Below are 26,139 nucleotides of genomic sequence, written 5' to 3'. Positions count from 1 at the left end.
TGTTCTCAGATAATCTTGCTCGGAGGCAACTATTCAATAGTTCATCATCGTTTAGGAGTCCCCGACATGCCTAAAGACTGTGAATCGTGTCGTACACCAGGAGTAGTACCATCATTGGTCAGCTGCTGAGTCTGAGCTAGCAGGAAAGGCTCGACCTGACCCGAAAATGAGTAAAGTTCGGGGATGCCAGCATCGGAGACGAAGCCGAGATTCTGCATGAATTCCGGCTGGTTATCGGCCCTATGAAGGTTCGTGGTTAGCAAAGTCTCACGACGGAGCAAGAGCGGAGGTGCTTACTTCTCAGCGCCGTCCAAAGATGCCAATTCGTCGAATAAAGCATCTAGGTCTGGAGCAATTCGCTGTCGCCGGGTCGCGCCATATCCATCAACATCCACGAAAGAACCGGTGGCAAGTGACGGGTCTTGATACGCGCTTGGGTGATATGGTGCGTTGTGGTGGTACGTGGGTGAAAGCTGCGTGAGCATGCTTGTCCCATTGTGAGGTTTGCCAGGAGCGGACGTCGGATGGGCAAGACCACTACCGACAGGACCGCCCATGTGCCCCTGATGCGGGGGCATCTCCGACGGACCTCCAGTGGAGTTTATAGATGAAGGGGTGGGTAGAAGTGACACATCCTCGATGTGCTGTGTGGCCCGAAGCCATGGGGTAGAGAGAAATTGGTCTGTGGGAGGGGCTGTGGTATGTGAACTGCTCGGAGGTGGATTTCCATCCGACGGGGTGAGGTGTTGTGAGGCAGGAATTGAGATCCCTAGTGGAAGTGACATTTCACCACCGGTGGAACCATCCATTTGTGACATTGGAGAAGCACCCATGGGCATGGGCTGAGGTCTTTGAGACATACTGTGTCCAGGGGCATGTCGGTCTGCCATGGCCCACAGCGCAGAAAGATGGGATGAGAAGGTGTGAATTTTGTTTCGCAGCCCAATATCTAGGTCCGACGGAAGTTCCCGCGAGGAGGATCGCGGGAGACCAAATCGGAGCATCATGCCAAAGGTTGGTGGCGTGGCAGCGAAGCTGTATGTTTCCATGTAGACCTGCAGCAGCTGCAGGAGTCGTTTTGAGCTTTCTGTCGCGCGGTATTTGTGAGGCGGATCGAGTATGTTCTGGTCGCATTCACGGATTGCTATTTGAGAACTGAGAGCGATGGCAACGCTCTCGTATGTCATCTCCAAACCGAAGATGTGTGGTGAAGCGAGTCGCACAGGTCTACTGTGCAGATCAACCCGATAGCTTTTCGGTAGCGCTGCTACCCAGCGCTGTAACTGTAGCTCCAGCTGTTCCAGCTGTGACCGCGATATAGTTGGATCATGTTTGCAACAGCAAAGCTCGTTAAGGATAGACACCAGGCTAACTAGACGGTTGAAAGTGCTTAAAGCGTGAAGTGGCCCACGCTGCATAGAGGAGCGTGAGGACTGTGCAGGCCGCAAACCAGTTTGATCTTCCCAAGGATGCCACTCTTCCAGTCCATCCTCGTTGATGGACCCGACTCTTGATAAGTCTGCCCGTCGTAGCGACGGACATTGTGAAGTTTGCTCAGCGACAAGGGTTTCAAGAACAAAGCAACCCAGGAAGACATGTTTTGCTCTTGCAAGCTGTTTTTCTTGATCATTGGTCCTCGATGATGACGGATATGAAGGTTGATCAAGACCCAATGCGTTGGAAATTCGTGCGGCTTGACCGACCAACATCCAGGATGCAGTCCATTCTTGTTGTCCGAATTTGACCAGACCCAAGATCAGAAGTGCTTGCACGTGTCCAATCTCATGGGGGCCGCTTTCGGAGGGAATCAGTTGGCGTGCGATGTCATACATTTGCGATGGCGTGAGTTGGTCCTTGGGCTGCTCGTCCGTCTGCCGAGTGGCGGCGATTGAAGCGTCCTGGAGCGATGCAAGAGTTAACACAGCCCACAGGGCAGCGTGCTCACCAGAGCCGGGCGCAAAGCGTGGAATGTACACATCGCCCTCTGTATATTGGAAGGCGGTGCGTAGTATGTCATGCTTTTCCAATATAGGAAACCAGCATTGCGTGTACGAGAAGTAGACGTCAAAGAGTGGCCATGCATTATAGGGGAGTTGAAGGGGGTTTTCATTGATGATGATCGAGGGTCATCGAAATGTGATTGTGGGGCAAAAGTGGTCGAGGGCGATTCTTCAGACTCCGTTGTCTGAACACCGCACTCTCTAGTTGATCGTGGCGGATTCTTGAAGGGGGAAATGCCGACAGCCGTCCGAGTGGGCGATATTCCAGACATTGGTGTCTCGCGAGCCTCGATTCCATCCGGAAATTGCCATTCTTGTGCTTCAGCCGAGGAAAGAATAGTGTCGACATCAAGGGGTGTTTCTCCCTCCCCGTATGCTTGCAAGCTTCGATCTCTCTCCTCTTCTGGTTGTTCCAGCATCACCAGGATGCGCTCGATGTCTCGAAGCACTATGCTGTTCTTAAAAGAAGCCATCAAGGCATCGGACCCTTCTGCCTCCTTTCCCATTGCGGCCAGATGGCTGGGGAGGTTTATGGATCGCATCAAAGCTCGCATCACATCCTCACTGCCTTGGATCCGCTGGAACACCAGTCCCCAGAGTAACTCCAGAGACCGAATATAGCCCGTGGGCAGCCCACGCTTTTTCGGGTTGGCTTTGTAGGTACATGGTCGAGAAAGTGATGCACAGGTCGAGCATACTGGTTGTTTCCCGTCGCATTTGTCCTTCTTCGACCGGCAGCTATCACAGGCTCGTGAGACTCGTTGGCGTTTGGGTTCCCCGGCGGTCTTCCCATCCTCGTCTGGATCTGTCGCTCGTTTTTTGAATTTGGCGCTTGAGCCAGTGGCTTGGCGCTGTTCCGCGCCCATGGTGCTTTTCACAATCCACCTGTGAGAGCCCGGCGCATGTTTCGAAGCGAGAAATGAACCTTTTGCCGACTGGCGGCTGCACGGACGAGCCGGCGACTACGCCATAAACGACCCGCTAGTATCGATTAGGGACGTTGAGCGTATGGAGGGATCGAACTTCCGGCGTGGGAGGGTAAGTGCAGCGCGACGCAAGGTGCTCAGGTGCACAGGCGAGATTCTTCCGGGGAAGATGGATACCCGGCTAGCGGTGAGCCAGTCAGTGCCTCGCAATAGGTAATCTCGGATTTTGCCTGTTGTGAGTATTTTGCTGCACACTGGCTCGAATTGCTTGGAGATTTCAAGTCGTACAGGCGTCACAATCTCTCCTTCAACCACAGGGAATAAATTCAAAGTCGCGAGTGATGCAAATCGCAATGCAGGCAAAAAACTGACATTGCCGACCCCGCGGGGAAGGGGACAGCCGAGAAGTCCCGGGTGAGTGCTCGTCCGCCTTACGTAACAGTCGGTAGTAATTTCTTTCCCCCCGCAAACTCTTGGAACCGCTTACCACATCGGTGCTTCCTCCACACTTTCTCCATATCCCTCCCTTGCGGGCCTTTTGTTCTTCATATCACTTTGGGTGGTAATGGGTCCTCGACTCCCTTCGACCCCTTTGTTCCTACTGAAAGAACTTGCGCTATGTCCATGCTAGTACGCCCTGGGAAGAGAAAGCTCCAGCCCGAGACCCTCGACGATGGGCCTCGGAAGCACAGTGCCATACCCTCCCCCACCGCCCCATATATCTCACGACCCTCTTCACGCCGATTGAGCGAGTACCGAGAACCCTCTGGAGATTCCTCCTCACGGCCGCCCTCGCTAAGGGACTTGCACTCTAATCGCGGATCTCCCGTGCTGTTTGAAAATGGACATCTCCAGACACCGCGGACCTTCAGTCCGAAGGCTTCCATTGTCTTGATTGGAATTCGAGGTACTGGCAAATCAAGTTTAGCGGTGATTCTGGCGGCGACCTCCGGACGTCGCTTGATTGACGCCGACCGCTACTTTCACCAGAGTGTCGGATGTCCCCGCGCAGTTTTCAAAAAGGAGAATGATGGTCTGGTTTATCGTCAGCAGGAAGCGCGGGTCTTTGAATCAATGCTCGAGGACAATCAAGAAGGGTGCGTGATTGCGTGTGGGGCCGGTTCAATGGAGAGAAACGGCCAAAGACTGCTCAGGGAATATGCGCAAACTCATCCTGTCATCCATGTGATTCGGGATCCAGAGAGTATTCAACTATACTTAAAAGCGTGGGACACGCAGAAAGTTCGGCACTTTTTGGATTTGTCTGGTCCGATATACCGGAGCTGTTCCAATCTGGAATTCTTCAATCTATCGGAGGCCAGGAGTGATGTATCCGCCGAGAATGACGAGTCGCCGGCACATAGAACGGAGCCCAGATCACACACCCCGATTCCCTTTCTCACACTCAAGCGAGTTCAGCGAGATTTCCTTCGCTTCATTGCCTTCATCACGGGTGATATTGCTGAGCTCAATAGTCAGCATGCATCATTTCCGCTATCATTGCTGCCAGTCGAATCTCGAACGTATACATCAGCGGTTACAGTGCCTTTTTCGAAAGTGTGCGCAAACAGTGTGGACATTGAGGAGCTGGAATTCTCTGCCGATGCCTTTGAACTCGCTATTGATGTGACAGATCCCTCTGGCCAGCCAAGCCTTGACTCGAGTCTCGCAGACAGTATCAGCCAGGCGATTGCAACGATCCGCCGCAACATCATTGTACCATTGATCTACCACGTGGAAAGTTACACTACAGCGGGCTCTCTATCTCCCAGCCAAACCCCCGTACGCAGTTCAGATGAGGTTTATTTGAACTTTGTCCGTCACGGGCTGAGGCTGTCGACCGGATTTCTGACAGTGGATCTTACTCGCGATGATCACCTGCTCTCGCAGATCATATCATCAAGTGGACGAACAAGAATCATTGGCCATTTTGAGGCCTTCCAACCCCTTCCTGGTGGCTGGGATGGAGACGAGTACATGAAAGTCTATGAACAGGCCAAAAGGTTAGGTTGTGACATCGTTCGACTTTGTCAACCCGCCGAGACGCCAGAAGACAACGCTGCGGTGCAGAGATTCCGCCATCGAATCCACAGTCTGCCTGTCACCCCTCTTTCTTTAATAGCGTACAATACGGGCCCACTGGGCCGTATGTCTCGTTGTTTCAATCCCATCCTCTCCCCTGTCACACATCCATCTCTGGTGACAGAAAGCCGCACTCACCTAAGATCATGGATCACGGCGCGTGAGGTCCAGCAGTCGCTTTACAGCTCCTTCACGTTGGACCCCATGCAGTTCTTCGTGTTTGGCGCCAATACTACATACAGTATGTCTCCCGCAATGCACAACACAGCCTTCAAGATCTGCGGCTTGCCACACAAATATGCAATCCACCAATCGCCTACTCTACGGGGTCTGAACGACTTAGTGGAGAATGAGTACTTTGGTGGATCCAGTGTCAGTCTCCCATACAAAACCGAATGCATCCCTCTCCTCCACTCCATGTCCACCCACGCTCGCGCTATCGGCGCAATCAACACTCTCATCCCCATTCGCAATGTTCGAGATCTGGACAATGTTCAGCTACAAGAATCCTCTGTCTTCCTTGAAAAGTGTCGTGCAGGCCCTATCAAGGGTCTACACGGTGACAACACCGACTGGATAGGAATCTGCAATTGTATCCGCCGTGGCCTTTCCCCGGCCAACGCAGTCCGTTCATCAACAACCGGTCTCGTGATTGGCTCTGGTGGTATGGCCCGCGCTGCAATCTACTCCATGATCCACCTCGGCGTCCAACACATTTTCGTTTACAACCGCACAGTGGCCAACGCGGAAAGGCTGGCCCGCCACTACAACCGACAAGATCTTCACTCGAATGAGGCCAGCGGGTCTGGTCGTCCCACCGTTCGTATCTTGGAATCTTTATCCGACCCCTGGCCTGCCGACTTCAAACAACCCACCATTGTTGTCTCGGGTATCCCCGCTCACAGTATCGGCGGTGAGCCAGCTCCGAACTTCCAGGTGCCCAGTCAGTGGCAGGAAAGCCCTACAGGTGGTGTTGTAGTCGAGGTACGTTGGCATTACTTTTTTCCCCCACGTGGCGCTTGATTCTAACTATCCCTTTCTCTAGTTGGCATACAAACCTCTCAATACCCCTCTCATGAAACAAACTCGAGCCCTGTCTCATCGCGGTTGGGTGGCCTTGGATGGTCTCGACGTTCTCCCAGAGCAAGGATTTGCTCAATTTGAACTGTTTACTGGCCGTCGCGCTCCACGACGTGTAATGCGCAGTATTGTGCTTCAAGAGTACAGAGATGACGAAGGAAATGATGATCATGATGCGATACAAGATAGGCTGCAGCAGATGGATGGGCAGCCATCTTGAACTTCTGCAGGTTACTTGGCTCAAAGAGCTATGAGCCCTTTCTGAGCTAAGGGGATGATGATGCTAATAGCTCTCATTCCATGTATATAAAACAAATCGCTGTATGCCATATGGACAGCAAGCCTCAATGTGATGATACCTATGATTCTCCCAATTCTCATGTTTGTGTTCACGTAGTAAGTTGACCAGTTCATCATTTCGAGAGAAGTGCTACTCCAAATGCCAAGAGATATTTGGGGTCGATTTGGGGTAGCTATAAATTACCATTTTTCAATACACTATCTGCCGACAGCTTGCGGAAAAACAGCACTGGTTTACGCCAAAGACGGTCATGTACTGTAATATTTTATATCTTGATTGGAAGCATTTGGGGTCCTTGCAACTCGCTCTTATACTGCCATCATCTTGCGAGATAAAGCCTCCTTAGATCTCTTATTCCCTAAACACACTGTGAGAAACTACTCACGCTCTCTGTCATACCTATAATGTCCATCTCATACGACTTCTCCGACCAGTGCGTCCTGATAACAGGTGCCGCGAGTGGAATCGGGTAAGTCCCCGGGCATCCTTTCACCTACTAAACTGATCACCTTTAGACTTGCCACATTCAAACAACTATCATCAAGCAATGCTCGAGTAGCACTATGCGATATCAACATTGACCAGCTCACCTCCTTGGACCTGGGCCCCAGGCATCATGCATACAAGCTCGACGTGACATCTCCCACGGGCACTGCAGAGACCGTTGAATCTATCATCCGTGACTTCGGCCAGATCAACCATGTCTTCAACTGTGCGGGTGTCAACCCCACAGAACATGCACTGACCGACACCACGGATGAATACTGGAGCAAGATCGTCGACACGAATGTCAAAGGCACCTATCTTATGACGCGAACCGTCATTCCTCATCTCAAACGGGGCTCTTCGATTGTCAATGTATCGTCCATTGCTGGATCTCGTGCAATGGCTGGGTGGGCGATTTACAATGCGTCGAAGTTCGGCGTGGTTGGGTTCTCAAAGTCCATGGCGCTGGAGCTAGGTCCGAAGGGCGTGCGGGTTAATGTGGTTGCTCCGGGTCAGATTCATACTCCGACAAACATTGCTGTGAAGAAGGGCCCTGAGGCTATTGATAAGACTGCGGAGACGTCGAGTCTGGGGAGGTTTGGAACTGTGGAGGAGGTGGCTGGTGTGGTTCTGTTCTTGATGAGTGAGGCTGCGAGTTATATAAACGGGGCTGTGGTTGATGTTGATGGCGGAGCGAAGTGAAAATAGCAGCAAATTAAGTACGTCCAAAATGCCCAATCACCCAATATAGCTCGATGGAGTCTGTCGAGGTCATGTCATGTCATGCCGGGAACCACCAGTCCGTACAGTACCGTCGATCTTGAAAACTTGAACAGTTTTGGAATTCTGACCACAAAACAAGTTTCAAGACCGTGTAGGTAGTCCAAGAAGGTAAGCCTGACTACATTCAGCACTAAGCGACGAAGAAAACATCGCGGGAATTGCTTGGTGGATCCTTCGCGGACATCAACTACCCTTTTTGTCCACTTTGGGCAGGACATCCCGCTCCCCAGAGCTCGGGGCCCCATGTTTTTCTCGACTTCAGAGCGGACCATCGTCAACACGTTGGACAATGTGGATCGGTCCGTTCAGCGCCGCTTTTTTCGGCATCCCTTGTCCTCTCAGAGAAGGGTTGGATGCCGGAAAGTCCCCGCTACACGCCTGGGGATCCCACTTAGTCCCGTGTAGTTCGGCAGGCTGCTGTCTCAATGGTCATGGCTCTCGCAAATGTGTATTAGCCGATATCCTTGCGATTCAGCTGGCTTTACATGGCTGATATGGGGATACCCCGGGTAATTGTTCACTGTTATATCCCCGCGGGGTCCCTGTCATTCTCCAGATTTCGCTCTCAATTGAACAAATCACTATATTCCGTCATACCAGTGACTCTCATTTGAGAGCAGTAGCCTCAACCAAGACAATGGCAGTTACTTCCAACCCCAAAGCAGATATGAGAAGGGATGAATCTGATCTCTCATCCACCCACATCGATCGATGTGACCCCAGGCAAGAGAAGGTATGCGTCCAATACTCGGATCTGGAACACAAGAGCTGATATCATAGTCTTCATCTCCGGAACAGATCAAAGTCGAACTTACCGAGGCCGATTGCTATGCCGAGCTTGGCTACTCCTTCTCCGAGTCTAAGAAGTGGACTATCATTCTGGTCATCTTCTTTGTGCAGACCTCCATGAACTTCAACACAAGTCTCTATTCCAATGCATTGACGGGAATCTCAGAGGAGTTCAATGTCAGCAAGCAAGTAGGACGTTGTGGTGCAATGATCTTCCTCGTTCTTTATGCCTTTGGCTGTGAGCTTTGGGCCCCATGGAGTGAAGAACTCGGCCGAAAGCCAATCCTACAGCTGAGCCTTCTTCTAGTCAACATCTGGCAGATTCCTGTTGGCATTGCCCCGAATTTCGCCACAATTATGGTTGGCAGGGCTCTAGGGGGAATATGTACCGCTGGTGGCTCTGTCACACTTGGTATGATTGCCGATCTGTGGGAGGCAGAAGATCAACAATATGCCGTTGCATGCGTGGTCTTCTCATCCGTTGGAGGCTCCGTTTTAGGGCCAGTAGTTGGGGGCTTTGTTGAAGCCTACCTACCCTGGCGCTGGAATATTTGGATCCAGCTCATTTTTGGCGTATTCGTCCAAATCGCCCATCTTGTGCTCGTCCCCGAAACTCGAACAACGATCATGCTTGATCGCATTGCGAAAGAGCGAAGAAAGAATGGAGAAGACGTTTATGGCCCCAACGAGTTGATCTCGTTCAAGGATCGATTCTCGATGAAGGAGATATTGATCACTTGGATCCGACCTTTTCGCATGTTCCTTACAGAACCTATTGTCCTCACTCTGTCATTGCTCAGCGGTTTCACTGATGCATTGATCTTTATTTTCATCCAATCCTTCGGTCTGGTTTACGCGCAGTGGGACTTTGGCCCCGTCGCCCTCGGTCTCTCCTTTCTTCCCATCATGGTTGGGTATGTCATCGCATGGATCATCGCGATTCCTGTGATCAGACGAAATGTGAAAGAACGCCAGATGAAGCCCAATGATGAGCGTGCGCAATACGAGTCTCGGCTCTGGTGGCTTCTTTACACGGCATTGTGTCTCCCTATTGGCATGATCGGCTTCGCGTGGACCAGTCTCCCCCAATGTCATTGGATCGGCACTATGGTGTTTTCAGCGATTATTGGAATCGCAAACTTTACCATCTTCATGGGTACCATTGACTATATGATATGCGCTTATGGGCCTTACTCCGCTTCTGCAGCTGGCGGAAATGGCTGGTCTAGAGACTTTTTGGCGGGAGTTCTCACAGTACCTGCTACGCCCTTCTATGAAAGTATGATCCCAACGTGAACATTTCCAATGCTTTGAAAATTGCTGACATGGTGCAACCTCTGTTTAGACATTGGTGGCAAATATCATCTCGAATACGCATCTACCATTCTATGTAAGCTCCCCCAAATCATGCACTGGCCGCTTTCCGGGCTCTAATAATCAATCGACAGTCGCCATATCCGTCGTTTTGGTCATCACCGTCTACGTAATTTATTGGTATGGGCCTGTGCTGAGGAAACGCTCCCCCTTTGCACAGCAATTGATCGACGCCCGCGCGGAGACCCACAACCGTATCCTTGAGCAACACCCCGAGATTCCAATGGGAAGATCAAACCAACTCGCGAGATCGCAGCAGAGCTTGCGGATACGCCAGACCATGGGCAGTCGCACAGGCAGCTTTGTAGGGTCTCGCGCGAACTCTCGTGTGAATTCACGAGTCAACTCCCGTGCAAATTCACGACGCAACTCTTTGTCTTGAGAGTTTCGCCCAAAGATATGGCAGATGCATCGACGTGTTCGTAGATGAGGTATCAGCTTTGAATTGGCTGTTATCTTCGTCAGACTCTCGGCATTGGACAGGCACTGAGATTGGGGAAATGTACAATACATACTTGCAGCGCTTAGATGGGATCTTGACACCACTGGTTATCCCCGTTTTATAAAGTTTTTATTAGAATGAGGATTGAGAATGTTACCTTAGCGGTGGATTAAAATATAAATTTTCCAGACTGACTGAGCTTTACAGTAGACTTAGCTGCAAGTCTCTGCATGAGCTATCTCTTTTGCCCATCGCAGAACACGATTCCATTCTTCATCCTGTTCGGACTGCCCTAGAGCTCGCACAATCTTCTGGCCCGTGATTCTAGTCCACCACATCTCCTGCCGTGCCATCAGCGCTGCCCAGCAAGCGTAGATTAACAATGCCAAAGGCTCTCTGTTTTCAACCTGCTCCACAAAATCTTCACCAGCCATCACTATCCACGGAATCACCATTCCGTTCGCCATAGCACAGTATTCAAGCGTGTCAATGGCATTCTGATAGATAGTCGGCCATGAGGCGCTCGACTCGCAGAGTTTTCTTACTTCTGGCGGAAGAACGCGCTCTTCTGGGGACAGGAACGCTGCATCTGCACCTGAACAAGTTTGAATGATTATTTTGAACGGCCCATTTTCAAGAGACACACGTGCTTGATCAATGATCGAATGAATACCTCTTAGGAGGTGAAAAAGGGATTTGAGATCTTTCGGCAACCCGTTCCCGATCTCGAGCTCATTGTTGGCTTGCAAAGATGGAAACACAAAGGTACAGGCCATCAAGATGACTGAACAGGCAAAAAGTGCATTGCAATTTGCCGGTGTCACTTTTCCTAACTCCAAGCGAAAGACAGGCATTGCCCTGTTTTGATAATGAAGAGCATCACTTAAGAGTTCTGATCTTTCCAAATTATCGATTGGGAGTTCAGATGCCATATGCAGTGACGTAAGGGCTAGCAATGAGTCCATCAGGAAAGGGTACCGGAGAGCTTGTTCCACCACGTAGGTTTGGAAGATATCACTCAAAATGGCGGAAAAGCTCTGGCATGTTTTTAATGTCCAGTGATGCATCAACTGTAGTTCTCGGGTGCGTATAAGTGAAGCTGGAGCAACGCTTCGACTATCGTGAAATTGTCCAGTCGGCGAGGCCCGATGTGGTGCTTCAGGGGCCGCTGTCGTATCTTCCAATGGGCTATCTTGGCTGTTTTGCGTCCATTGAGAGGACCGAAAGATGTCATTCGCGTATTCACATTCCGCGTTGCGAGCCCTGCAGGTGGCACAAGGGGGTCCTTTCTCGTCGCATTTGATCCTCCGTCTCTTGCATCGATTGCAGCCACCCCGAGACTTGGTGTGATGGCGTCTTTGTGGCATGCCCAGGCGATGACGATCCTCTGCTTTTGTGTGACAAAAATAACTTTGATGAGAGTCGATTTCATTGCGAATGATCCGTCGGGGCGGTGAACCTGAGAAATAACCTCAAGTATACATAGCAGTTTAGGAAAAGAGACATTTCAAAATTGACCTCGGGACACTTGGAAGTACGAAAAGATAATTAAAGAGGAAAGCTAAGAGTGTACACCACAGGCGTAATACTGAATATAAATCCCAAGGTTGCACCGGAAATACTGAAATCGACCACAGCCGCTATTAACCTGCGTACATCCATGAATATATCGGCAAGCCTCAGTTGCTTATAAACAGGCGTAGTTATGTATTTAGGTATTAGCTTAATCTCATATTTTGATTGATAAAGAAAGAGAACTATCATCATCTTCGGGACCTTTTAGCTGTTTTCTAGCTGTCTTTTAAACTGTCTTTCTGGCTCTCCATCCAAGGTTCCAACTAATTGTCAACCCATCATGATTGTTCGAGAAATGGACGTCTTAGCTAAGTCTTGAACAGACAATTAGGGATTGGGGATATGTAAACTTCACTTGTTACAGATATAAGGCGCCTTTCCTGTCCATTTCCCCTCAACCGCCTCAGTCAACACCCATCTCGCCACACTAGCTCTGCTAATCCATGTCTTGTCCAATCCAGTTCCGGGATATGTTGCCTCGACCGGAGCTTCCACTCCGTTGGTAAGTCCACCAACCCGGAAGATTCCCCATTGGATATCCTCGCTAGAAGAGATTGCCTTTCCAACGCTCACCATCTCCTGGTAACCAGCCGAGAAAAACAGCTTTATGACCCATACTCCAGTACGCCATTTCCACGTCTCAATATCAAGTTGATCTCTGAAGGAAGGTGTGGAGAGGACGAGGACACGGCTGACGTTATGTGAGGCCAGTTTGGGGATGAGCAGCTTGTAGCCATTCGTTAAAGGCTGTGATCGTCGGTGAGCTCTTGGTCAAATAGTTGTAATGAGATTCATATGGCTTCATACCGTTCCTTGCGTCCCGTATGATGGTCCGGCAAGAGAGATAAAGATATCTGCTCCACACTTCGCCGCTTGGTCCAAGTCTGAGTCGACCTCAAGAGTGCCTTCGAGTATACTGGTTGATTCATGAAGACGGATGTCTTCGGGAACTTTGCTGGCTGTTCGAACGAACAGTGTCAGTCGATGACCTTCCTGGAGAGCAATATCACAGAAAATACGGCCAATAGCGCCTATGGTATGGATTCACGTTAGTATATGGAATGGCATGGGGTCACAACGCAGTGATTACCGGTGGCTCCTAAGACCAAAAAATGCATTCTCGCAAATGGATGAAGGTAAGCTGTCTTTTTCACGAATTTTCTCGATTTACCAAGGGTTGAGGACACTTTATAGCACACAAGATGGAAACTCCCAATGATGCCAAGAGCTGGCCCCACCCGAATACGCTTCAAATTCGCCCAAAACGGCAACTTGTACGCATCTTCTATCATTCCTAAATTTGCCTTCAATTTGGGAAATATCAATTGGAAAATGGAGTTTAGCATTCTTGAAATATTGTTTGCCTCTGATTCCGAAATTGGTAGATTCCCTATTTCACGTTGAGTGGTACCACACTGGAAGAGTGTTGCAGTCATAGTAGAACTAGACTTTGTATGCCAGAATGTACCGATCACTGTCATACTCGGTAACAGTATAGTACTCCTTCCGCACAGGATTGAAGCTCATATCCTCGTTCCCCGCCATGAACCATCCTTGGTGCTTTTTCGCAGTCTGACCTTGTTCCCAGGTGAAAAGATCACCCTTCTTAGGAGCTCTGCCGGTACTGCGCGAGATATAGAACTTCTTGTCGTATGAGACAGCTCCCTGAACATTGGGTATATTGACACAGTGCGCCCAGCTTGCGGTCGCAACACCGTCCTCAGTTTGCAGTCGGCGGGTCGAAGCATCCAGATTATACTTGACATAGCGGATGGGGACTGGAGTATCGGTGCCCTTGAACTTCTCCCCATCGCGTACAAACTCACCTACCATGAGAGTATCTGGTGAGTCACTGCGATCAAGGGATATCCAAGAAAAGCGGAACGGGGAGGTCTCGCCGGGGGTCCATTTGTAATACCTTTGAGTGGCGTTAGTCTTCGACCAGAGAAAAAGAGAAGGTCTACTCACCGGATTTGAGGAAGCACATATCGATATCCATCTGCAGAGTACGATTTGCCGTCTTTTGATTTCCCGACTCCGTCTGCGATCTCGACCTCCCAGATATTGTCCAGATCGAAGGCACGAATACCGTTCTTAGTGTCAACCACATACAGCAGGTTCCCGTACCACATGATGCCGCCGGCGTGAATGGTGATGGACTTGAAGTCATCATCCGCAGTCGGGTAGACAAGCATGACATGACGATACTTGTGGGTCTTGCGGTCGACAAAGCTGAGTCGCACGCTGTCTCCGTCACGATACCAACTCACAATCCACGCCTCGTGATCATTCCAGGTCCCCTTTCCAAGCGCATCTGCAGAGCTGGTGATTCCTTGTGGAATCCACTCTTTGGTCTTGTCATCACCTGCGTTCCACGCCCAGGCTTCCGCGGGGGATCCATTGCCAACTGGGGGCGAGCCCTTGCTTAGATCACGGTTCGCGGATTTAAGCACTGCCGTGACGCTGGCAATCTTTCCCTTCGACTTGAAGTGGTTTGAGAGGATGGGTAGATGGGCGTTGTCGGCAGACTCCTTGAGAGTGAAGTCTTTAGGATTGAGGGTGGGGCTTCCCTGGCAGTAACGAGAGTCTGCTGCAGTAACAATGGGGAGGCAGATGGAAAGAAGGGCAGTGAGGACAAATTTATACTGCATTTTTGCTGAATTGAGAATGAATTCGCCGAGCTCAATGCTTAGACCATGGAAAGAATGGCTACCAGATACTTGAGTGACTTATATACCAAGGCTTCAGCACGTACTACAATATCCAACAGGGGCAGCCAAAAGGTTACTATCAGCCGCATATGCAGTGTAACCATAAATAGGTTTCTCCTCTCCGCATTAGGGCTTTTCTCCTCGTATGGCTCGTGTTAGGACTGGGGATCGCCGCGGAATACGAGACTTGGCAGGCTTCGATCAACAAGGCAAGGGAGCAATGTACGAATTGACGGCTTGAGTTCGTAAAATAGTTATTACCTATATTCTACAGCACTACTAACGATGAGTGATTATCCCAGGCACTGCTTTATCTGCCTTTGGGGCTGCATGTAGCTCTTCGCTTCGGTTCCCGCGTTGAGCCTCTTCTCACGATGTGGACCTCGGGATATTTGTTTCGAATCCGAGAGGTTACAATCATGATATTGAGCTACAGAAAATGTCGTATCGCACCGCCTTCCTGGTGCCTGCCAAGCTCTACCCCGTCCTGATGTCCAAAGATTGACGCCCTGAGGGCCTAAGAATAGCATCGGCTCCCCACTCGAATCAATTCAGTATTGGACAATGAAGAACAGAGCGGAGTTGACCCTCTGTGCTTCTATCATCCCGGCCCTTAATCCCATTCCGAACAAGTTACAGTTCTCGAATGAGTCGTAGTATCAAGTTTAGACCTCGGGATAGACGAACTATACCAACTCCCCGGTGTTGGCGACTATTGATCCTACTTTTTGATCCACGCGGATACTGCAAAATGGCCTACTTAGAAATGTAAAGTCCTCTTCTATGAAAATACATGATTTAAAAGCAATTCCACGATGTGTCTATAGTTACAATCTAGGGCTATTCTGCTTACATACGATCGATAGCTCTCCGCAGTGGGGACCTCGTCGATAAGCAAATCGGTGGGTTTTCACCGAAAGTGACTCAATCGCCAACTTCCCCTCTTTCACTTGCCCTTTGCGCTGCATTTCCTCACTGTCCTCTTGCATATCCAGAACGACTCTCATTATGGCTGCACTTCCACAGGATGAGCTCGACGAGATTTATGCCTTCGCGATAGACTTGGGTCGCCAGGCCGGCAAGATGCTCATGGATCGAGTCGACCAGCGCGTCGCAGGTGGAGGCGCTAATGCCTTCGAGGAGAAGGAGAACTCAGTAGATATCGTGACGCAGACTGATGAGGGTGAGGAATCATAGCTCCCCGAGCTGGGGGAAATGATGTCACCGATCTGACCGTTGAACAGATGTCGAAGTATTTATCCGAAAGAATCTCGAAGCCAGATACCCATCTCACAAGTGAGTATAATATTTTGGACGTACTCTGGTAGCAGCGAATTGATAATTCCAGATTCCTCGGCGAAGAAACATATGCCAAAGGCCAATCGCGCGACTATCTCATCGATGAGCAACCAACATGGTGCATCGACCCATTAGACGGTAATCCAGCTCCTCAAGCAACGTGCCCGTGTCAATACCTCCCCATGTTGCTACCATGTTCTGCAGACTTTAACTAACCTCATCTCCCAGGAACTGTAAACTACACCCACATCTTCCCCATGTTCTGCGTCTCAATTGGTTTCATTGTCAACCACAAGCCCGTCATCGGTGTAATCTACGCTCCCTTCACAGACCAGCTGTGGTCCTCCTGCACCGGGCGCGGTGCTTGGCTCAACGAGACCCGTCGCCTTCCTCTCCTCCACAACCCGATCCCACCTATGCCTCCCAACGCGCCAGCACAATGTGTTTTCTCATGTGAGTGGGGCAAGGACCGCCGCGATATTCCCGACGGGAATATGCACCGCAAGATTGAAAGCTTCGTGAATATGGCTTCTGAGCTGGGGAGCCGATCTGGGAGGGGTGGAATGGTACACGGGATGCGTAGTTTAGGCAGTGCGACGCTGGATCTGGCATATGTCGCTATGGGTTCATTTGATATCTGGTGGGAAGGAGGTTGTTGGGAGTGGTAAGTTTGGATCTGCGACTTTGTGAGATTTGCGCTGACGGTTTTGCCCAGGGATATTGCTGCCGGAGCTGCGATCCTGCTCGAGGCGGGCGGACTGATGACCACGGCTAATCCCCCAGAGAACGAAGCAACGGCGCCGATCGAGGACGTCCGACTCGGCAGTCGGTTGTATTTAGCTATCAGGTAAGTTGCCGCATTTTTAGGGTGGTTGGCATGATACTGATCAACATTCCAGACCGGCTGGCCCGTCCGCTACGGAGACAGGTCGCGAAACACAGGAGCGCACGGTACGTGAAGTCTGGCGCCGTGTTCGTAACTTGGACTATTCGCGACCAGGTGCCTGAAGTGGCACCTTAAATTTTGAACTTTGGAAGATCTCACTGCAGAGACCCGCCCTCGGGCCTAGCCTACACATTACATATTGGCCATTTGGATAGATCCAGAGTAATAGAAATATATACATTTATATATTCTAGAGACGCCACCTATTCGTCTATAGACAATGCAAATTGGCAACTATTTTGCGCTCTATACAGTCATGAAAAAAAAAAAAAAAAAAAAAAAGGAAAATCGAACATGATCATCAAAATCAATCACAGGCTGGACTTGGAGCCAGATCGCTCAGCGATAGTCTTAGCAACCAGATCCTTGACCTCCTGCACAAGACCAGGAGTGCCAATGACATCCTTGCCAGTCCACAGGCGGGCCTGCTCCAGACCCTGCCAGATCAGAGCCTCGGAGCCGAGAATGACCTTCCAACCACCAGCGGAGGCAAGAGCGGCAATTTCGGTCCAGGGATTGGGGTGGTAGCACATCTCCAGAATGACACCTTCCTGCTTATCGGCGTCGGCCGCGGTGCCCAGGAAAGCCTGAATGATCGCACGGGAGCGCAGCTCCTCCTCGGTCTTCGGGGGTAGTTGGGGATACCAGAAACGATAGCAGCGGGGGACTCGAGACGAGCCGCCTCGGCCGGATCAGTGACGGCAATCAAAGGAGCCTGGGCATTGACATCTGGGTTGCGACGACGGTCCTCTTCGAGGATAGCGGCCACTTCGTCCGCATCACGGTTTACGATGTAGATGCGGCTGGAGCCGAGCCAGCGGCGCATCACGTAGATGGCAGTGCGGGCAGTGCCGCCGCCGCCGATGATCAGCGCGGGCCGGCCGCGGAATCGCGAGGCATCGGGGGCATTCTGCAGGAGGGCTTCGCGGATGCCGTCGCAGTCGGTGTTGGTGCCGACGTACTGGCGTTGGCCGTTGGCGTCGTCGCGCAGGAAGATGGTGTTGCAGGCGCCGGCTTGGCGGGCGTGCTCGGTCAGATCATCCAGGTGAGGCATGATGGCGACCTTGTGGGGCATCGTCACGGACGAGCCCACGAACTTGGGGTTGGACTTGATGGAGGCCAGGTACTTTTCGATTGGTGGAGACTTGGTGTATGGAGGGGGGTAGGTCTCTGAAGTGCCGGTCACGCTGGACAGCGGAATCTGAGTCCAGTTGAGACCGAGGGCATTGTAGACGGTCTGGTGAAGAGGGGGGAGAGGGAGTTGAGGAGAGGGTGGCCGTACAAGTAGGCGACGCCATCGAGGTGGGAGGGGATGGAGATAGGCTCCTCGGCCGTTTGGTTAATTTCTGTGATAGACATGATGTGAATTGTGTGTAATGTGTCGATCTCAGAAAGAGGGGGGAGGACTGTGTTATAATCATCTTCGAATTTGTCGGAAAACCCTTAGGCGATGAAAAAGCGATGAGCCGCGGGGCGGAGAAACACTTTTGCTCTCTCCACTTTCGATGAACTCATCGCCTTCACCCATGCCATTCCCATCTACAACAGCCTGGACATATCCGGTACTTCCTTCTGAGTTCAATGCAAAGTACTGACTACTCTCATCCTACAAAGATGATCCTCCCTCAGGACCACTGCACCAACGCTGCACAACATATGGGCTGAATGCTTTCCCACTGCACACCCCACGGGGAAACGTGGCTATGGCGCGCAGATACATGCAACACAGAGACCAATAGGAAGACTGTGCTTACAGAGATCCAAGAATGCCAATTCCTCAATTAAATGCCCCTCCGGGCCAGAAGGGGGGAACCGTCCAGGACTGTGGCTGCACCGGATGAACGGGCAAAGCGCTTATCCCCCACCAGCGAACAATTAGCCAACCGTCATTGGCTCACCCCCTCCTCGCTTCGTCGTGGATCCAATTTGAAACGACCAATCAGAAATGCGTCCATTCGCTATTTGACACCCTTCCGAGACTGGGGCGTGCACTGCATTGCCCCCCGGGGTACCCCAGATCGATCTCAAAGTGATAGACTCAACTGTCACGGGATGTGCAGATGTCCCCACTTCCGAAGCGGCATCGGAGCTGCTCCCCACAAAAGGCAAAAGTCTCGCTTCTGGCCTTTGCGGTTGGTCGGCTGGGGTTAGTCTCGTCTCTTGGCCATGGATTTGCAGTGTTCTCGTTGGTCGGACTGTCTCCCTCGCACCGAGTCAATCTGGTCAAGCCACTACGGGGGGCCAAGAGGCAAAAAACCTTGCACACGACGGACTCTTCGTACTTCTTCGCCCAGCCCTCAGAACTTAGAGTATTTGTTTTGCCGCGCCTTGGCTGTCGACGCAACAAACTTTTCCTGCTCGTCGTGTCTTATACCTTTCTCCGCCTCCACATCTCCACGTTTTCCTCCCCTATTCTCAACCCCAGATTCTCTCTTTCTCTCTTACCCCAGGGCAAATCGACGGGCCGGGACTAGAGTCTATTTAGAGCTCGTCTATCCTCGCTAGTTGGACCTTAAAAGACCTGGCGCCGTCCTTTTCTTTTTCACCTTCACCTTCTACTTCTACTTCTACTTCCACCTTCATCCCTGGTCTCTTCCTTCCCCCTGCACTTGGACTTTATACTTCAATTCCCACGTGGTGATCGTCCAACCCAGGACGCACCCCCTACTGCCTCTTTGCATCTAGCATTGGGGTTTGAGATCATTGAGACCTCTTCAATCCCCCTTAGATCCTCACCATGTCTATCCTCAAGCTGGTCGAGGACCGCCCGACCCCCAAAGCTGTCTACAATTGGAAGGTCTATCTCCTGGCAGCTGTGGCATCATGCACCTCTTGCATGATTGGTTATGACAGTGCCTTCATCGGTACCACTCTATCTCTTGACTCTTTCAAAAATGAATTCGGCTTCAATCACATGGGCGACGGTGAGAAGAACCTGATCAGTGCCAACATTGTCTCCTGCTACCAGGCCGGTGCCTTCTTCGGCGCCTTCTTCGCCTACCCGATCGGCCACTTCTGGGGTCGCAGGATCGGTTTGTTGGCTGCTGGTCTGGTTTTCACTCTCGGTGCTGGTCTCATGCTTGGTGCCAATGGCGACCGAGGACTGGGCCTCCTGTACGGTGGTCGTGTCCTCGCTGGCCTTGGTGTCGGTGCTGGCTCAAACATTACTCCTATCTATATCTCCGAGTTGGCTCCTCCAGCTATTCGTGGTAGACTTGTGGGTGTGTACGAGTTGGGCTGGCAAGTCGGTGGTCTAGTAGGATTCTGGATCAACGTGAGTTTATGTTATCTCGTCTTTGCTACCATGTATCAATATGCTAACTATCTGTTTCCCAGTTCGGTGTCGATGAAACTTTAGCCCCCAGTCACAAGCAATGGCTTATCCCCTTTGCTGTTCAGCTGATCCCCTCTGGCCTGTTGCTCATTGGTGCCGTCTTTATTCGGGAGTCCCCTCGCTGGCTCTTTGGCCGCGGTCGCCGTGAGGAGGCGATCAAGAACCTATGCTGGGTCCGCCAATTGCCCGAAGATGATATCTATATGATTGAAGAAATCGGTGCCATTGACCAGGCGCTGGACGAGCAGCGCCGTAGCATTGGCGTCGGCTTCTGGAAGCCTTTCCAGGCTGCCGGTACCAACAAGAAAGTCATGTGGCGCTTGTTCCTCGGAAGCGCCCTGTTCTTCTGGCAAAACGGCTCCGGCATCAACGCTATCAACTACTACAGCCCTACTGTCTTCAAGTCGGTAAGTCATAAAATTCATTCTTCAATGGCCATCATTCAAATGCTAATTATGTCTCCAGATTGGTGTCAAGGGTACCAACACTAGTCTGTTCACCACCGGAATTTTCGGTGTGGTCAAGACCGTAGTCACTTTCATCTGGCTTCTTTGGCTGATTGACCAGGTCGGTCGCCGTAACCTGTTGCTCATCGGTGCTGCCGGTGGCTCTGTCTGCCTGTGGATTGTCGGTGCCTACATCAAGATCGCCCAACCGGAGAAGAATAACAGCGACAGCTTGACCGGTGGTGGTATTGCCGCCATGTTCTTCTTCTACCTGTGGACGGTCTTCTACACTCCAACCTGGAACGGTACCCCATGGGTTCTTAACTCGGTAAGCATTCCCAAACCATGACAAGGTCAATACAATCGACCCTATACTAATACCCCTTTCAGGAGATGTTCGATCCCAACATGCGTTCTTTGGCCCAGGCTTGCGCTGCCGCCTCTAACTGGCTGTGGAACTTCCTCATCTCGCGCTTCACCCCGCAGATGTTCTCAGCCATGGGGTACGGCGTGTACTTCTTCTTTGCGTCTCTGATGATTTGCTCCATCGTTTTCGTGTACTTCCTCGTCCCTGAGACAAAGGGTATCCCTCTTGAGAGCATGGATGCGCTCTTTGATATCAAGCCCGTGTGGCGTGCCCACGGAAGAATGGTCGCTCAGCTGCGTGAGAATGAGGAGCAGTTCCGTCACGATGTCGAGGCTTCTGGTCTCGGTGCGGCCAAGCTTCACGATGAGCAGGTTGAGGATACTGCGGCTGAGCCGAAGTATGCTTGAGCACTGCGACTGCTTGAGTTATCTCGTTGATGTTTGCTGTTCGCTTTATAATCATGATATGATGCGCAGCTCTGCTGAATGAAGCCTTGTTAAAAATAAAATAAAGCTAAAGCTAAAGCTAAAACCTCCCTCCTTCCCTTTCATTTAATTGAATATCATTCCTCCTCAGGCATCTCGGATCTCTCGAGCTGCGCCATACTCTCAATCAACGCCTCAACATTGGTAGAGCGCGACTCCAACAAATCGGCCCCGATGATAGTCGCCGCTTGCTCACTGCGAGACTCGCCTTGTGAGTCCTCGAAGGTCTTGTTGGTGATAAATTGATCTGGGAGATCATGGCCCGAGACACACCGAGACAGAGATTTCAATGTTGATTTGTTTAAATACTCCCCGTTAGAAGGCCAGAACCTTCTAGTCTCGATTTTGTGAGTGATATCTCGCTGCTCCAAGCGTTTCGCGTTCATGTAAGATATCACAAACCGAAAGTAAAGGTAACGGCGACGTGGGCGGTTGTTGTTTAGGAATTTGAGGATACGGCCATCTAGATCCTGTGGAGATGTAAGTTAGCTTTTTGACTGTAAATCTGAAAATAGATGGATAAAACTGACTTTGACTTTGATGGATTTTCCATCACTGTCTTTCCAAACGAACTGCTCGAACTTTGACTCATCAAGCACGATGCATTGCCATGTAGTTGGAGAGGTGAGCGGACCTGGAGTAGGTATGACTGCAATCGTTCCCTGGTCGAAAAGTGACTCCACGGAATTCAATAGTGATAATGCTAGAAAAAGAGTTAGTTTATTCTTCTCTGAAATCAAAAACATGCACTCACAATTTTGTGGATCCGATCTTGCGTTAGTCTCAGCTCCAAACAGATGGGAAAGCTCCGCGTCGTTTAACGACTTCGGTACAATGTGAGCTGCTTTGACTGAAGAGGCAACGACAGAGAAGCCAAGGATATGGCAGCATGACTCGGGAGGCTCTCTCTTCGCCGGGAGACTGTAGTACTTAATGACTGCTTTCTTGAACGCTCTCTGATCAAATGGCTGGCGACGAATCTTTGCAGCCGCACTCATCACCCGTGCCATAATGGTATTTGCATAAGCTCTCTCAACAAGCCCTCCGTCCTCTGGCTCATCCATTCTCATGTACTTAACCTCCTCGTCCAGATCTTCTTCAATAAACCTTCGTTGCCGTTTGAGAACGGTAAGAGTGTGAGAAGCCGTTCGCATTTTGTGGAGCACAGGTTGAATCTGTCCCTGGTAGTCTTCACTACTCATGAGACCAGCTGTTTTGATATCAAAGAGACCATCTTTGACGCAAGCTATGTAGCTTCTTTCATCCTCCAGAGTAGAGATCTTCGCATCCAGAAAGTCAGACGCGACTGTGGAAACTGACTCTAGAGCAATTTGTGACAACATTGAGGAGTTGCTCACTGATCTTTGCTGGTGCTCTTTCAACTTGTGCTGGCGACTCGGAGGGAACAGAGAAGATATGCGGGCAGGGACGGAGAACGGAGAACGGTCAGCCATGATCAAGTAAAATAAAGGCGGGAACGAAGTAAGGCAAGGATAAAGTAAGGTGGAGATCAACCAAAGTAGAAGTGTGGGAACGAAGAAGTAAAGATTCAAAAAGGATGGAGGGTGGGTTCCATGGTTGTGTTTATGTTCCAAGGTTTCCTAATTAGGTTAGTCTACTTAGACGCCTATATTAGTATTGTTCTCTTAGCGTCCTTCTATTGTTTCTATAAATTTAAACGTATTCGTCATAAGCCACGTCAGTTCCTAATCCGACTTACTTAACAGATCAACATCAATCTCTACAGGTTGACCCGATCGCGTGGCCTTCTGAACAGCCTCACAAACAACCAAAGCACGTAGTCCTTCCTCGCCAGAACAACTGGGCTCCGCATGCCCATTAATAACATCGACAAAATGAGCGAGTTGCAGGTCAAAGGGCGCCTTGTCATCTGGAAGTGGAATGCGCTCAACACTCAGCGCGTGGTTCCAACTCTTCTCAGGGCTGGCGTCGTAGCTCCACCGCGTCAGATCAGGGACACTCAACGAAGCATCCGAGCCGAAAACCCGGTAAAAGTCCGAGTCGCCACCGGTCGTCGTTTTCGGGATAAGGGGGTTTTCACCAGTGCCGGTCTCGAAGTTGTGCGGGGAGGGTGTCGCGTCGCAGACCAGGAATGTGCCTACGACACCTGATGCAAAGCGCAGGGTGAGCGCGGCGCCTTCGTCGGCATTGTGTGGGCTCGGACGCTGGGGAAGAGTGGGTTCGGCGGTGACACGAACGATCGGTCCAAAGAAGTGGTGCATGAGGTCGATGTCGTGGACGAGGTTGATGGGGATGACGCCGCCACCGCGCTCATTCGAGGCGCGCCAGTCGGTTGGTGGGGCGAAGTAGGCATTTGGTTTGTACAGAGTCCAGATTCCGTTAATGGCGATGGGACGACCGAGGGAGCCACTGTCGAGAACGGACTTGGTAGCTCGCACGTAAGGATTGAAGCGGCGGTGGTGGCCGACGAGGAGTTTGAGGTGGGCCTGCTCTGGGGCTTTGGCGAACTCGAGTAGAGAGCGACCCGTCTCCAAGGTGTCACTCACTGGCTTCTCGAGGAGGACGTGCACCCCCCCTGCAAGAAGCTCTTTGGCGACGGGGACATGGGTGTGGTTCGGGGTGCAGACAATTGCTGCATCGGGCCGGTGAGTGGACGCCAGGAGTGAGGCCACAGAGGAGTAGTAGTTTGTCTTGAGTCCCAAGGCGGTTGCTTCGCCAGTTGGCATTGGGTCAACAAGAGCAACTAGCTCAGTGGATGGGTTGGTGATGACGGATTGGGCATGACGAGGGCCGATCAGGCCTGCGCCGACGATTGCAACCTTGATAGCCATGATTTCACTCGAGAAGATGAAGATTATATGGGCGAGCAATATAATTCATGCTGTTGAAGAAGCTGTTGAATGTAGGATTGAAACGAAAATTCAATTCGGCCTGGGTACGCCTTTTGATTGCGGAGAAAGCGACATTGCCCCGGATTTCGAACGGATTCTCACAGACTCGGGGCCGGTTGCTCCGGTCAGACCCATATGGAGAAAGCAATTTCTTGGTCGCAAAGTGGGAAAGGGATTTCTAATGAGAAGTGTGCAACAGCGTCCAAGTGGAGAGAGATGTGGAGAGGTCAACGGCTAAAAGAAACGAGGGAGAAACGCTTAGCCGGTCACGTGACCAGCGCCACCTATCAGGTTTGGCCTCGCGCGAATCAAAGTGCCTCGAAGCAGGCAGAACGTTTTTGGAATCAAAAGCCCTGGGGATGTGAGGGGAGGGGATAACGTTTTGTCGCAATGTTGGTGACTTTCTCTTATGGATCTCGGCAGTCCTAGTCCTCTCGCTGATTGAAAACATTCTCACTTCTCCTTTCCTTCTTATAAGTCCTTTTTGTTCAATATAACCGTGGAACATACCATACTTGCATATAACCCTACGTCAGGCCATTCTCACACTCTATTAGAAATGGCTTTCAACCGCCCCGGCATCGCCTCCATGTCCCTGGGTCGACCATGGGTACACGATCTTCCCGGCAAGCTCATGCAAGCCGCCGCCCACGGCTTCGAGGGCATTGAACTCTTCTTCGACGACCTAGACTGCTACGCCCAGCGAGTCTTTGCTGGCGACCACCATGAAGCTGCTCGCTCTACCCGGCGCATCTGTGACCGTCTCGGCATGACCATCATCTGCCTGCAGCCCTTTTCCATGTATGAAGGTCTCATCGACCGCAGCGAGTCAGACCGACTTGTCAACGAGAAGCTTCCCAAGTGGTTCACCCTGGCGCGGGCGCTAGGCACTGATATGATCCAGGTCCCGTCCAACTTCCTTGGACCGGACCCTGAGACCGGTGCCGCTCGTACCACCGGTGATCGCGCTGTGATCGTTCGTGACCTCCAGCGCTTGGCGGACCTTGGTGCCGGCGCCGGGTTCCGCTTCGTCTACGAGGCTCTGTGCTGGGGTGATCATGTCAACACCTGGGAGGCCTCGTGGGAAATTGTTCGTGATGTCAACCGTCCTAACTTTGGTCTTTGCCTCGACTCATTTAACATTGCTGGGCGTGTGTATGCGGATCCTGCATCGCCCTCTGGCTGCACACCGAATGCCGCTGCTGATCTGGCTGCCTCGCTGCAACGTTTGCGCACGGCGAACATCGACCCGGCCAAGATTTTCTATGTTCAGCTCGTCGACGGTGAGCGTCTCTCTGCTCCTCTGGACGAGAAGCACCCCTTCCACGTCGCTGGCCAGCCTACCCGCATGAACTGGTCCCGCAACGCCCGTCTGTTCCCCTTCGAAGAATCCCGTGGCGGATATCTTCCCATTGTGGACATTGCTCGCGTCTTCTTCGAGGACCTCGGTTTCCGCGGCTGGGTTTCCCTTGAATTGTTCAGTCGCACTCTTGGCGAAACCGATGCCTTTGTTCCCGCTGACCATGCCCGCCGCGGTATTGACTCATATAACAAAATGGCCCACGTTCTGGGCTGGGAGGAGCCCACGGAGAAGATCTCCGCGTGCATCCCAGCACCTGAATCGCCCGTTCAACACCGTCTTTAAAGACTGCTGTTGAGCACTTGCTCTGTATAGCACTGCACCTGTATATACACCTGCTTATGACCCTTGACGATTTTCATTGCACATATTGACCCCGGAGCACATGTGAGGATAGTGAGTCGCTAGATATTGTTTACATTACACTACATTGGCGAGCATCCCTTCATAATGCATTTGAATCAAGCTTCCTTACAGTAT

General features: G+C 51.2%; 12 protein-coding genes across 12 annotated transcripts; 6 read left to right on the top strand and 6 right to left on the bottom strand.

Annotated features, from left to right (window-relative positions):
• Positions 1-44: 44 nt before the first annotated feature.
• N7506_003380 (putative C6 transcription factor QutA) lies at positions 45-2,866 on the bottom strand (the record flags this gene model as incomplete). Its single annotated transcript, XM_056952675.1, has 3 exons — positions 45-240; positions 298-1,984; positions 2,038-2,866. 3 exons carry the CDS (start codon positions 2,864-2,866, stop codon positions 45-47), a joined length of 2,712 nt encoding a protein of 903 aa, XP_056814367.1.
• Positions 2,867-3,544: 678 nt separating this feature from the next.
• Positions 3,545-6,308, top strand: N7506_003379 (putative quinate pathway repressor protein QutR; the record flags this gene model as incomplete). The annotated part of the gene is made up of 2 exons (XM_056952674.1): positions 3,545-5,992; positions 6,054-6,308. The coding sequence occupies 2 exons, from the start codon at positions 3,545-3,547 to the stop codon at positions 6,306-6,308; spliced, it is 2,703 nt and encodes a 900-aa protein (XP_056814366.1).
• A 485-nt stretch (positions 6,309-6,793) lies between these two features.
• Positions 6,794-7,577, top strand: N7506_003378 (SDR family NAD(P)-dependent oxidoreductase; the record flags this gene model as incomplete). Its single annotated transcript, XM_056952673.1, has 2 exons — positions 6,794-6,858; positions 6,905-7,577. The coding sequence occupies 2 exons, from the start codon at positions 6,794-6,796 to the stop codon at positions 7,575-7,577; spliced, it is 738 nt and encodes a 245-aa protein (XP_056814365.1).
• A 718-nt stretch (positions 7,578-8,295) lies between these two features.
• On the top strand, positions 8,296-10,203 carry N7506_003377 (uncharacterized protein; the record flags this gene model as incomplete). The annotated part of the gene is made up of 4 exons (XM_056952672.1): positions 8,296-8,391; positions 8,439-9,726; positions 9,793-9,837; positions 9,896-10,203. The coding sequence occupies 4 exons, from the start codon at positions 8,296-8,298 to the stop codon at positions 10,201-10,203; spliced, it is 1,737 nt and encodes a 578-aa protein (XP_056814364.1).
• A 272-nt stretch (positions 10,204-10,475) lies between these two features.
• Positions 10,476-11,039, bottom strand: N7506_003376 (uncharacterized protein; the record flags this gene model as incomplete). Its single annotated transcript, XM_056952671.1, has 2 exons — positions 10,476-10,858; positions 10,910-11,039. 2 exons carry the CDS (start codon positions 11,037-11,039, stop codon positions 10,476-10,478), a joined length of 513 nt encoding a protein of 170 aa, XP_056814363.1.
• Positions 11,040-13,281: 2,242 nt separating this feature from the next.
• Positions 13,282-14,489, bottom strand: N7506_003375 (uncharacterized protein; the record flags this gene model as incomplete). Its single annotated transcript, XM_056952670.1, has 2 exons — positions 13,282-13,756; positions 13,807-14,489. The coding sequence occupies 2 exons, from the start codon at positions 14,487-14,489 to the stop codon at positions 13,282-13,284; spliced, it is 1,158 nt and encodes a 385-aa protein (XP_056814362.1).
• A 1,056-nt stretch (positions 14,490-15,545) lies between these two features.
• Positions 15,546-16,856, top strand: N7506_003374 (inositol monophosphatase family protein; the record flags this gene model as incomplete). Its single annotated transcript, XM_056952669.1, has 6 exons — positions 15,546-15,732; positions 15,794-15,845; positions 15,898-15,986; positions 16,077-16,512; positions 16,564-16,695; positions 16,748-16,856. Coding segments are annotated over 6 exons (1,005 nt in total), but the record flags the coding sequence as incomplete, so codon positions are not given.
• A 249-nt stretch (positions 16,857-17,105) lies between these two features.
• N7506_003373 (shikimate dehydrogenase family protein) lies at positions 17,106-18,153 on the bottom strand (the record flags this gene model as incomplete). Its single annotated transcript, XM_056952668.1, has 3 exons — positions 17,106-17,417; positions 17,447-18,031; positions 18,088-18,153. 3 exons carry the CDS (start codon positions 18,151-18,153, stop codon positions 17,106-17,108), a joined length of 963 nt encoding a protein of 320 aa, XP_056814360.1.
• Positions 18,154-19,531: 1,378 nt separating this feature from the next.
• On the top strand, positions 19,532-21,348 carry N7506_003372 (sugar porter family MFS transporter; the record flags this gene model as incomplete). Its single annotated transcript, XM_056952667.1, has 4 exons — positions 19,532-20,068; positions 20,131-20,535; positions 20,594-20,902; positions 20,965-21,348. The coding sequence occupies 4 exons, from the start codon at positions 19,532-19,534 to the stop codon at positions 21,346-21,348; spliced, it is 1,635 nt and encodes a 544-aa protein (XP_056814359.1).
• A 155-nt stretch (positions 21,349-21,503) lies between these two features.
• On the bottom strand, positions 21,504-22,880 carry N7506_003371 (uncharacterized protein; the record flags this gene model as incomplete). Its single annotated transcript, XM_056952666.1, has 3 exons — positions 21,504-21,896; positions 21,957-22,129; positions 22,181-22,880. 3 exons carry the CDS (start codon positions 22,878-22,880, stop codon positions 21,504-21,506), a joined length of 1,266 nt encoding a protein of 421 aa, XP_056814358.1.
• Positions 22,881-23,132: 252 nt separating this feature from the next.
• On the bottom strand, positions 23,133-24,239 carry N7506_003370 (Gfo/Idh/MocA family protein; the record flags this gene model as incomplete). Its single annotated transcript, XM_056952665.1, has 1 exon — positions 23,133-24,239. One exon carries the CDS (start codon positions 24,237-24,239, stop codon positions 23,133-23,135), a length of 1,107 nt encoding a protein of 368 aa, XP_056814357.1.
• Positions 24,240-24,858: 619 nt separating this feature from the next.
• Positions 24,859-25,944, top strand: N7506_003369 (sugar phosphate isomerase/epimerase family protein; the record flags this gene model as incomplete). The annotated part of the gene is made up of 1 exon (XM_056952664.1): positions 24,859-25,944. The coding sequence occupies one exon, from the start codon at positions 24,859-24,861 to the stop codon at positions 25,942-25,944; it is 1,086 nt and encodes a 361-aa protein (XP_056814356.1).
• Between the last annotated feature and the right edge of the window lie 195 nt (positions 25,945-26,139).

This window comes from Penicillium brevicompactum (assembly GCF_028827555.1).
Source record: "Penicillium brevicompactum strain IBT 35665 chromosome Unknown utg000002l_segment0_segment0, whole genome shotgun sequence".
Classification (NCBI taxonomy): Eukaryota; Fungi; Ascomycota; class Eurotiomycetes; order Eurotiales; family Aspergillaceae; genus Penicillium; species Penicillium brevicompactum.
Note: the sequence above shows the minus strand (reverse complement) of the source record. Positions and strands in the feature narration are given on the sequence as shown.